Source organism: Neoarius graeffei, chromosome 12 (assembly GCF_027579695.1).
Source record: "Neoarius graeffei isolate fNeoGra1 chromosome 12, fNeoGra1.pri, whole genome shotgun sequence".
Classification (NCBI taxonomy): Eukaryota; Metazoa; Chordata; class Actinopteri; order Siluriformes; family Ariidae; genus Neoarius; species Neoarius graeffei.
In genome coordinates this window covers 38,925,773-38,937,742 of record NC_083580.1, presented here as the reverse complement: position 1 = coordinate 38,937,742, position 11,970 = coordinate 38,925,773, and the positions used below count along the sequence as shown (strand labels likewise).

The following is an 11,970-nucleotide window of genomic DNA, read 5'->3' as shown; positions in this document are numbered from 1 at the left end:
CTTCTTCTGGTATCGAGACAATGACGAAAGCAAGGGAGTCATCGAGTTCAGGATGAAGGTCCATGTCTTCGGCAATAGCCCCTCCCCCTCTGTAGCAATCTATGGCCTCAGACAAGCAGCTAAGGAAGGAGAAGCTGAGTACGGTGAAGACGCTCGTGAATTTGTGGAGAGAGACTTTTACGTAGACGATGGTCTGAAATCGTTGCCCTCAGCTGCAGTCGCCGTTGACCTCCTTAAAAGAACGCAGGAGATGCTGGCCTGCTCAAATCTACGGCTTCACAAGATCACCTCGAACAGTGAGGAAGTCATGAAAGCCTTCCCTACAGAAGACCACGCTAGTGGGCTAAGAGACTTGAACCTAGGTCAGGACACATTGCCAGTTCAACGCACGCTTGGCGTTACCTGGGACCTCAAGAGCGACACGTTCACCTTCCAGGTTTCGGGTGATAAAAAACCATTCACTCGCCGTGGAGTGTTGTCCACCATAAATGGTTTGTACGACCCACTTGGATTTGCTGCCCCAGTTGTCATTCGAGGCAAGGCTTTGCTTAGAGACCTTACAGCAGACACCCGAGACTGGGACGCGCCCTTACCTAGCGACAAACAGGTGCTGTGGGACCAGTGGAGAGATTCTTTGCAAGGGCTTCAAGCTCTGAAAATCCCAAGGCCTTATACCCAGACCTCCCCCTCTGCAGCCTTACACCGAGAACTCTGTGTTTTCTCAGACGCGTCCATCTTAGCTATAGGGGCAGTAGCCTATCTAAGAGTTACGGACCAAGGTGGGGGCCTCCACGTAGGCTTCATTCTCGGCAAAGCTAAACTTGCCCCACGTCCAGATTTAACTATTCCCCGCCTCGAGCTTTGCGCTGCCGTCTTAGCTGTGGACATAGCAGAGACCATCAAGGCAGAGATGGACATCCCTGTTGATAAGGTGACCTTCTTCACAGACAGTAAAATTGTCCTCGGATACATCAACAATGAAAAACGTAGGTTCTATGTGTTTGTGAACAACAGAGTCCAGAGAATCAGAAGAAGTTCAGAGCCTCAACAATGGCGTTACGTGGCTAGCAACCAGAACCCAGCCGACCTAGCAACAAGGTCTGTGCCTGCCGCTCGCCTCAAAGACACCACGTGGCTCACAGGGCCCTCATTCTTAACACGCTCAGAGCAGTCAACTTACAGTGCAGACAACTTCGACCTAGTGAACCCAGATGAGGATGCAGATGTGCGCCCCGAAGTTACTGCACTCAGCACCACTGCCGAGGAGCACCACCTCGACACACAGCGCTTTGAGCGCTTTTCCACCTTAAAGGCCCTGTTTCGAAGTGTGGCGAGCCTCATACACATTGCTAGCTCATTCAAAAGAGACCCACTCAAAGAGCCGGGGGACTGTAAAGGCTGGCACTATTGCGCTGAATCCCATAACACAGACAACCTCTCAAAGGCCAAGAATGTTATCATCAAAGCTGTACAGGAAGAGGCCTATCAAGAAGAACTTCAGTGCATCAGAAACAAGAAAAACATTCCAAAAGACAGCCCTTTACTTACCTTGAATCCTGTGATGGGAGAAGACGGGATCTTGAGAGTTGGAGGCCGCATTTCCCAGGCAAACATCAGTCCGGGAGAAAAGAATCCCATCATAATCCCTGGGAGACACCACCTGGCCGTCCTTATCGTGAGACATTATCATGAACAGTGTCAACATCAAGGACGTCATCTGACTGAAGGTGCTGTGCGTGTAGCGGGCTACTGGATTGTAGGAGCCAAAAGATGTGTGAGCTCGCTCATCTTCAAGTGTGTGACATGTAGGAGGCTCAGAGGAAAATGTGAAGTGCAGAAAATGGCGGACTTGCCTTCAGACAGAGTCAGTATGGAGCCACCCTTTACATATGTGGGGGTTGATGTGTTTGGCCCCTGGACTGTCTCTACCCGACGCACTAGAGGTGGCCATGCCAACGACAAGAGGTGGGCAGTACTATTCACCTGCCTAAGCGTTAGAGCGATCCACATAGAAATAATAGAAAGCATGGACACCTCCTCTTTCATAAACGCTGTGAGACGCTTCATTGCCATTCGTGGCCCAGTGAAACAGATGCGTTCCGATCGCGGAACAAACTTTGTTGGAGCATGCAAAGAACTGAACATCTCCTCCAACTTGGATGAGAGCAAAGTATCCCAGTTTCTCGCAGACCAAGGATGCAAGTGGACCTTTAATCCACCCCACGCCTCACACATGGGCGGAGCATGGGAACGGATGATAGGAGTCACCCGCAGCATCTTGGACTCTATGATGCTTCAAATAGGCCCCTCCAGAATAACCCATGAAGTTCTTGCTACGTTCATGGCTGAGGCCTCTGCCATTGTGAACTCAAGGCCCCTAATACCCGTCTCCACTGATCCGGATGACCCCTCAGTTCTGGCACCCACCTCGCTGCTGACGCAGAAGCTCGGTCCGACCCCTGTCCCTTCAGGTGAATTTCGGGGCAAAGACCTCTTCAGACGTCAATGGAAGCAGGTGCAGAGTTTAGCGAGCACCTTCTGGGACAGATGGCGGAAACAATACCTGTCTACCCTCCAGCCGAGGAGGAAGTGGCAGGCCGACAAGCAGAACATCACAGTGGGGACTGTGGTCCTCATGAAAGACTGTCAATCCAAGCGAAATGACTGGCCACTTGCACGCATCACCAAGGTGTTTCCAAGTGAAGACGGAAGGGTCCGCAAGGTGGAAGTGAAGGTCGCTGACAAAGAAGGGGTGAAACTGTTCCTACGCCCTATAACCCAAGTCATTACACTCCTTCCCTCTGAATAGCTTCAGAACTGTGTTATTTGTTATGTTAACTGTTATATAGTGGTATCCTAGGGACACCAGACGGGGAGTGTTCTGTCTCTCTAGCACTGTAACGTGTTCTGTCGCTTTAAGAGCGATATGTTTACTGATGACATCAGTATCTTAGCAACAACATTAGGAAGTCAAATCAGAGAAGTTCATGTGAGAAAATAATCTGCTGACACATCAAACTTAATCCTTCACATTCCTTGTCTTTGGATGTACTGTCGGTAGGTTATGATGTTAAAGGAAGTTTTATGTTGTATTTTTTATGAATATTTGTTTAATTTGCGTAGATGGGACATCATATTTTTACGAGCTGATATTACATGTGTTACACTGATTCTTGATGTAGGCCCCAGGACGAGGTAATCCGTTGTCAGATGTTAAAAATACTTCCATGTTGATAAAGAATATATGTATTGCTGTTAAAAAGAAATAAGAGTTAATGGACTTTAAAACTGTTATTGGATTTCATATGTATTTTGTTACAGAAGAATACAATCCATGTTTGTATCTTTGTAGTTTTACCCAACTTCACTCATCATTAAACGAAGTTCAAGAAATCTTCAGCGTGGTGATTGGAGGAGGAGTTATCTGTCTGCCAGCTTATGCAGGGCGTGTAAGGGTGGCAGAATAACGATATTGCACCAATCCAAGCCAGGCTGACTTCTAAAATGGTGAGGACTGCACCTGCAGCCATGGTAGTAATTATTGTGATTACATACAGAGTTTATTATAACAGAATGAAATTAAGTGGATTAAAATGCTATGAAATCAAGTGATGGATGTTAAATATGTTTCATTAGATTATTATTCATTCTTATATTTACTACACGCTTCAAGGAGATGGGCCCAACTGAGCCACATGGTAAGACTGCTGAGAATGCAACTACTCCGAAGAAGAAAAAGCTTCAAGACCACTGAGGGAGCCACACCAAGAACCTCTCCCCAACAAGCTATAGCCTCTGTGCTAGTCTTACCTACAATCAGGTAACCTAGACATTGAGGAGGACCTGCTGGACTGGTGAAGGGAACACGAGAGACTCTATCCACGACTCTCAAAACTGGCAAAAAATTACTTGTGTATTCTGGATACAAGTTCTCCTTCGGAGAGGGTTTTTAACACTGGGGGAAATGTGGTGACCTGCCTTCACTCATCCCTCAAGCCAGAAAATGTTGGCAGGCTGGTGTTTCATTCCAAAAACCTGTAGACACCAAGGCAATAAGCCTTTTCTGCATAGTCCCATGTTCAATTGTTCTCATTTGGTTGCATTCTGTGATGGCATATTTATTTTTTTAGTGATCCTATATTTTGGACATAATTAAGTTCAAGAGTTTTATTCAGGGCGGCACGGTGGTGTAGTGGTTAGCGCTGTCGCCTCACAGCAAGAAGGTCCTGGGTTCGAGCCCCGGGGCCGGCGAGGGCCTTTCTGTGCGGAGTTTGCATGTTCTCCCCGTGTCTGCGTGGGTTTCCTCCGGGTTTTGGACTCATCCCTTACCCAAGCTGAAGTCACTGAGGTGGTTTGCAAGCTCCTCTGTGGCAAAGCACCGGGGTGAATGAGATCAGCCCTGAGTATCTCAAGTCTCTGGATGTTGTAGGGCTGTCTTGGTTGACACACCTCTGCAACATCGTGTGGCGGTCGGGGACAGTGCCTCTGGAGTGGCAGACTGGGGTGGTGGTCCCTCTTTTTAAGAAAGGGGACCATAGAGTGTGCTCCAATTACAGGGGAATCACACTTCTCAGCCTCCCGGGGAAGGTTTACTCCAGGGTACTGGAGAGGAGAATTCAACCAATAGTCGAACCTCAGATCCAGGAAGAACAATGCGTTTTTCGTCCTGGTCGCGGAACACTGGACCAGCTCTATACCCTTCATAGGGTGCTCGAGGGTTCATGGGAGTTTGCCCAACCGGTCCACATGTGCTTTGTGGATCTGGAGAAGGCATTCGACCATGTCCCCCGTGGTATTCTGTGGGGGGTGCTTCGGGAGTATGGGGTTCGGGGCTCTTTGCTAAGGGCTGTCCGGTCCCTGTACGAATGGAGCAGGAGTCTGGTTCGCATTGCCAGCAGTAAGTCAGACCTGTTCCCAGTGCATGTTGGACTCCAGCAGGGCTGCCCTTTGTCACCGGTTCTGTTCATAATTTTTATGGTCAGAATTTCTAGGTGCGGGCGGCACGGTGGTGTAGTGGTTAGCGCTGTCGCCTCACAGCAAGAAGGTCCTGGGTTCGAGCCCCGGGGCCGGCGAGGGCCTTTCTGTGTGGAGTTTGCATGTTCTCCCCGTGTCCGCGTGGGTTTACTCCGGGTGCTCCGGTTTCCCCCACAGTCCAAAGACATGCAGGTTAGGTTAACTGGTGACTCTAAATTGACCGTAGGTGTGAATGTGAGTGTGAATGGTTGTCTGTGTCTATGTGTCAGCCCTGTGATGACCTGGCGACTTGTCCAGGGTGTACCCCGCCTTTCGCCCGTAGTCAGCTGGGATAGGCTCCAGCTTGCCTGCGACCCTGTAGAAGGATAAAGCGGCTAGAGATAATGAGATGAGATTTCTAGGTGCAGACAGGGGCCGGAAGGAATCCTGTTTGGGAACCACAGGATTTCATCTCTGCTTTTTGTGGATGATGTTGTCCTGTTGGCTCCTTCAAACCAGGGCCTTCAGCATGCACTGGGGCGGTTTGCAGTCGAGTGTGAAGCAGCTGGGATGAGAATCAGCACCTCCAAGTCCGAGCCCATGGTTCTCGACCGGAAAAGGGTGGCTTGCCCTCTCCAGGTTGGTGGAGAAGTCCTGCCTCAAGTGGAGGAGTTTAAGTATCTTGGGATCTTGTTCATGAGTGAGGGAAGGATGGAGCATGAGATCAACAGGCGGATCGGTGCAGCCTCCGCAGTGATGTGGTCGCTTTACCGGTCCATCGTGGTGAAGAAGGAGCTGAGCCAAAAGGCGAAGCTCTCAATTTACCAGTTGATCTACGTTCCAACTCTCACCTATGGTCATGAGCTTTGGGTAATGACCGAAAGAACAAGATCACGGATACAAGCAGCTGAAATGAGTTTCCTTCGCAGGGTGGCTGGGCACTCCCTTAGAGATAGGGTGAGAAGCACAGTCACTCGGGAGGAGCTCGGAGTAGAGCCGCTGCTCCTCCACATCGAGAGGAATCAGCTGAGGTGGCTCGGGCATCTCTTTCGGATACCTCCTGGATGGCTCCCTGGGGAGGTGTTCCAGGCATGTCCCCTCGGGAGGAGGCCCCAGGGAAGACCCAGGACACGCTGGAGGGACTATGTCTCTTGGCTGGCCTGGGAACGCCTCGGTGTTCTTCCCGAGGAGCTGGCCGAGGTGTCTGGGGAAAGGGAAGTTTGGGCTTCCATGCTTAGACTGCTGCCTCCGCGACCCAGTTCCGGATAAAGCGGAAGAAGACGAGATGAGCGATGTCAGTTACAGTACACGGCCATATTCAACAAAATGGACCATAGCGCCAGTGACATTTCTTCACTGATTTCCTCAAGTATTTCGGACAATGACATGAATAGCGATTATGATGATCCTGATAAACAAGCATTACCATATCAATTGGTTACACACAAGTGAACAATATTTATAGAGTTGCTTTAGTTAGTCATTACTGAGGCTTTTTTGACAACACTAAATCAAAGCAAGGCACCCATCATACAACAAATATCAAGCTGCATCAGCAATTATTACATTTATGCCCAGAGGATCTCAAAATAACGTATCACACTTAATAAGTTAGGAAAGTTATAAAAAGTGTTGTTTTCTTACTCTTTGAACTTCTCTTTTGCAGACTACTGACCGTGTTGTCTTGTTTGTCTTGTCTGCTTTTTGGCCAAAGATTATGGGAACTGCATCTGGATTCAGCTCTAGCTTGTACAGTATTCCTAATGCCCAGTGCGTCTGAGTTGACTGAAACAATTTTCTTCAAAATGTTCCGAGCACATGAGCTGCAAATGTGCTGTTTTTGCACCCAAAGGACCATTCCAGCCAGCCCATGAGAGGTCTGTCCCTGTGCGACAAATGATATTTATCCATTACCTTCTTACCTTTTTGTCCTTTGGGAATTGATGCAGACTAGTTTTTCACTTCTGCCATTGTTGCATTCTCCTGTAGCAGGTGGCTGCAATATTCACATAAATCCTATATCCACCCTCGGCTTCCTACCACTATGCTTTCGACTCATTCATAAAAAACTCTCATCAAGACGTCACCAGGCTTGCCTACCGTAATTACCATGGCAGACAGTCCAACCACCACAACGCAGAAAGAAGGTAAACAAACACTAGCCTATCCTCATCCAGGGTGTACCCCGCCTTTCGCCCATAGTCAGCTGGGATAGGCTCCAGCTTGCCTGCGACCCTGTAGGACAGGATAAAGTGGCTAGAGATGATGAGATCCTATCCTCAGTGTTTGTTTACCCTCTTTCTGCGTTGCCATGGGGTTGGACTGTCTTCCACGGTAATTACGGTAGGTTAGCCTGGCGATGTCTTGATGAGAGAGTTTTTCATGAATGAGTTGAGAGCGTAGTGATACCCCTGGATGAACAAAGGTAAAAGGAAAAAAAAAACTTTTAACCTGGCTGGGATATTCTACGCTACACTCCCACACAACATCTGGAGCCAACTATTACCTCAAATAATCTTAAAAAATACAGACGCAAATGATCCTCACTGTTCTCTTCTCTCAAATATGGCGGTGTGTACTGTGAGTAACATCACCTGTCGGGTGACGAACATTTCCAATCATCAACTGAGCAGTGATAGCGTGTAAATATGTGAAAGTAATCAGCTAACTAAAGTTGTTTACTATCATATACGGTCAGAAAATGGGCGGTTTTGTGGTTGAAAACCACTATTTGTTTAAAATAAGAAAAGCGGGTAGGGTAATTGTCATCTTAGTTGGCCTTTAATAAAATTATAAAGATGGTATATTGTTGAGATCTAATAAAGTTGAAATAGAGAGAAACTGTATACATGAGCAAAATATCAAAGTAAACCTGTTCTATATGTTGTTAAATACTAAGCAAGATATATCTAGCCTCAACACCAGGTATTGCCCGAATTCCCGATTTGCCCGACCAAGATGTTCGGGCAGAAATATTTAGCGAGATAGGCCCATTTGGGCACACCTATGGTTGCCTTCTTTAAGCACAAAAATGATTTTCGAGCGAGTACATTACAAAAAACAAGACGTATTAACCAGTATCCTCGCTTCCCTATAATCATTTTGTTTTTTTCTTCCCGATTTGTAACAGTGATTCCGATTGGCTCGCTTCAAGTGCGTGCCATTTGTGTGCGTGTTCTTAAAGTGGTGCATACAATGTTTACCATCCCTTAATCAAGTAGCATCTCTGACCGGGGATTCTCAGTACACACACAGATATACAGAGATATACGTTTGTGGGCAATTATATGGATATGTGATGCCTGCTGGAAGAGAAGAGCAAGGAGGCTTGGGAATCGAGCGGCAGTTGTTTGTTTACACCCGATACCAAAACTTATAGCGTCCTAGCAACCATTGAAAAAACACGGACAAAAAGCCCAGAAACACTTTATTTACCCAGGCAAAAACAATACAGTATTTTATTTTGTAGTGTCCTGATCCCCAGATCTTTAACCCAGCCACATATAAAAAGTTGCACTCCTCCATGCTCTTTCTGGTTTTCATCTGTGTCCGTGTAGAACAATGTCTGCAGCACCAGGTAGTCTGAGATGTCGGGGAACTCAACAGATAGCTAATTTTCCATCTCATAACGAATGAATAACTTTATTTAAACATAAGTTGATCAGCAGAGCTGGTGGGGTCCATATGTACAGATACAAATAATTACAAATACAAAAGACTAAAATATACACAATCTTTTGAAAAAGCAACAACAACCTTAAAATCTGTTGATTATCTTCACATTAAGTTAATTAATAATATGCATAACTGTTGTCTTTTGGCCCTTTTCCACTACCCTTTTTCAGCTCACTTCAGCTCACTTCAGCTCACTTCAGCCCAACACGGCTCGCGTTTCGACTACCTTAGAGCAGCACGACTCAGCTCGCTTCAGCCCTACTCAACACCCAAAACTCACATGGTTTTGGAGTAGGGCTGAAGCGAGCAAACCGAGCCGAGTGAGGCTAGGGGCGTGAGGAGACACTCCCCTGTGCACTGATTGGTGAGGAGGAGTGTCCTCACATACCCACACACGCCCCGCGAGCATGCTGGGATCTGTAAACACCGTAAACCAGGAAGAAGAAGAATTACGAATTACGAGAATTTCTGAAGCCTTATGCACCTCGCCTCATCTATACGCTCTTGCCAGTATCTGTTGGCATTGTCGGTGACAATAAGCCACAGCACCAAGACCAGCAACACTAACGACTCCATGTCCTCCATGTTTATTGTTTACTATCCGGGTCGTGAGACTACCGCTTAAAAGATCACTGATGTCACTGTTTGCGCCGCCTAATGACATCACGTGACGTCCACCCACTTTCGCTAACTCTACCCAATGTGTCCACTTCCAGCCAGCACGGTTCAGCACGGTTGCAGTCGAAATGCAACTCCAACAGCCCCACTCAGCTCGACTCAGCCCAACTCAGCACGGCACGGCTCAGCCCAACTCAGCCGCGTTGGTAGTGGAAAAGCGGCATTTGTGTTTAGTTACAGCTACAGTATGATCATATTTTATTCTACTCATGTCAAATTTAGGTGGTAAATTTTTCTTTCATTGGAAAAATCCTTCTTTGCTACTGTGTATGGATCTATCCCATTGAGTGGTTTCTATATCCACTTCTTTTGAGTGTACTTCTTGGTTTTAATAACCTGCTTGTTTGCTGTACACAAACATAGCAATAAGTTCCTGTGTTAATCGATCAGACTCTACTTTTGGATCATTAATCCCTTTTGACTGAGAATGCCCTGCATGCATGGTTTGGCTTCTGGTACATCCATACAGTTTTAAATACAATACCTACAACCTAAAAAATTGTTTTTATTGCATTTATTTAAATTCCCATCTGTAACAGGGAGTGATGTTGCATTCCATTAATACACTTTACAATAGATTATTAGATTCTAATAGAATAGATGAGCCAAAATAATTGGGGATTTTTTTTTTTAATGGGCCCCAACTCAGTAGAAGTATGAATAGGTGGGACTTAAAGCAGAAAAGGTTGAGAACCCCTGCTCTACAGGGCCCGGATCTTGATGCATATAATCCTGGGAGGGCAGTCCACCTATGGTGGATGGAGGGACAGCATGAACAGTGCCCACAATTTGCAGAGGCTGCACAGGAAGCTGATGTAGATGAGGAGGACAGGTTGTTTAATTTCCTCCTAAAGGCAATGGCAAATTGGATGATAAGACAGTACTGCAGTACGGACTCCCTGTTTTATGTTTTTAGTTTTATAATTCATATTTGCAATATTGGGGCGGCACGGTGGTGTAGTGGTTAGCGCTGTCGCCTCACAGCAAGAAGGTCCGGGTTCGAGCCCCGTGGCCGGCGAGGGCCTTTCTGTGCGGAGTTTGCATGTTCTCCCCGTGTCTGCGTGGGTTTCCTCCGGGTGCTCCGGTTTCCCCCACAGTCCAAAGACATGCAGGTTAGGTTAACTGGTGACTCTAAATTGACCATAGGTGTGAGTGTGAATGGTTGTCTGTGTCTATGTGTCAGCCCTGTGATGACCTGGCGACTTGTCCAGGGTGTACCCCGCCTTTCGCCCGTAACCAGCTGGGATAGGTTCCAGCTTGCCTGCGACCCTGTAGAACAGGATAAAGCAGCTAGAGATAATGAGATGAGATATTTGCAATATTGCTAGTCATTGTTATAGGCAAAACAAAGTGTGTTTTGTGTCCGAAATGCCTATATAAAAAGATGTATTATGTACTCATACCGTATGTAAGTCTTACACGCATGATTTATGTTTCATATTTTCAGGGCTTGTCTTGTTCTGTTGTTGCAGAAATAAATGGTTGTTTTTAAAAATAATAATAATAATGAAAAAAAACTTACTTCTGTCTAAACTCAATTATACCCCTAGAAAACATCAGTATTGCGTTGAACTGTGTACTTGAAAACTTGCCGAAATACAGCAAAAATTTAGGACAAAAGGGAATTCAAGGGGGGCAAAAATTTTTTGAGGCCATTTGGCAAAAGGTGTCAAAAGTTAACGTTGAGGCCTGTATATGTATTGGCAAAGTGACTGCACCTCACAATAACTTGGATACAATTGTTTGAACTGATCTTGGAATTTGCAGTTGTTTAGAAATGGCTCCAAGAGACATTCCAGAGTTGTGTATTTCTGCAGTCCTCTTTCTCAGATCTGCACTGAGCTCCTTGGACTTTCCCTTTGTATTGTGTGTTGGTCAATCCAATGAGTGCTGTAAACAAACCCTTTTTATGATGACACAGAGAAGCTACCAGCTGTAGTCAATCATGATCACTAACAGGAATTGAAGAGGCATTGGCAAGAAATGAGTCATTTTGGAAGTTTCAGCACCTCTGAATTAATAATCTACTGTAAGTGAGCATATGTAAATTTTTGACCCTGTACGTATCATTTTGACCCTGTGTTGATTTCAGAAAACCCAAAGAAAATAAAAACTTGTGCACCAAATTCTAGTGGTTTTATTTTTTTAATTAAAGATGTATGCTGTACATTCTGCCACAGCAAAGGAACAGTTCAAAGAAATTACTGAAAGCCCAAATATTGCCATGACATTCATATACAAACTGACATGCATGTCACTGTATGTAAACTTGTGACCACAACTGTGTATACACACACACACACACACACACACACACACACCTTCTTTGGGTGGTCTTTTTTCCCCTCAAGCTCGGGTCCCCTACCAGAGGCCTGGGAGTTTGAGGATCCTGGGCAGTATCTTATCTGTTCCTGGGACTTTACTTTTCTGGACAGAGGTCTTGGATGTTGTTCCTGAGGTCTGTTGGAGCCACTTTCCCAGTTTGGGATCACTGCACCAAGGGGTCCTATCACCACAGGGATCACTGTTGTCTTCATCTTCCACATCATTTCGTGCTCTTATTTCAGCCCTTGATATGTCTCGAGCTTCTCAATTTCCTTTTTCCTGATATTATTGTCACTTGGTATTGCCACATCTATCACCACAGCCTTATTCTCCCAGTTG

General features: G+C 46.1%; 1 protein-coding gene across 1 annotated transcript; it reads left to right on the top strand.

Moving 5' to 3' along the window:
* Positions 1 to 215: 215 nt before the first annotated feature.
* Positions 216 to 3,450, top strand: LOC132894903 (uncharacterized). The gene is made up of 2 exons (XM_060935034.1): positions 216 to 3,057; positions 3,353 to 3,450. Exon 1 carries the CDS (start codon positions 251 to 253, stop codon positions 2,807 to 2,809), a length of 2,559 nt encoding a protein of 852 aa, XP_060791017.1. The 5' UTR covers positions 216 to 250; the 3' UTR covers positions 2,810 to 3,057; positions 3,353 to 3,450.
* The last annotated feature ends 8,520 nt before the right edge of the window (positions 3,451 to 11,970 follow it).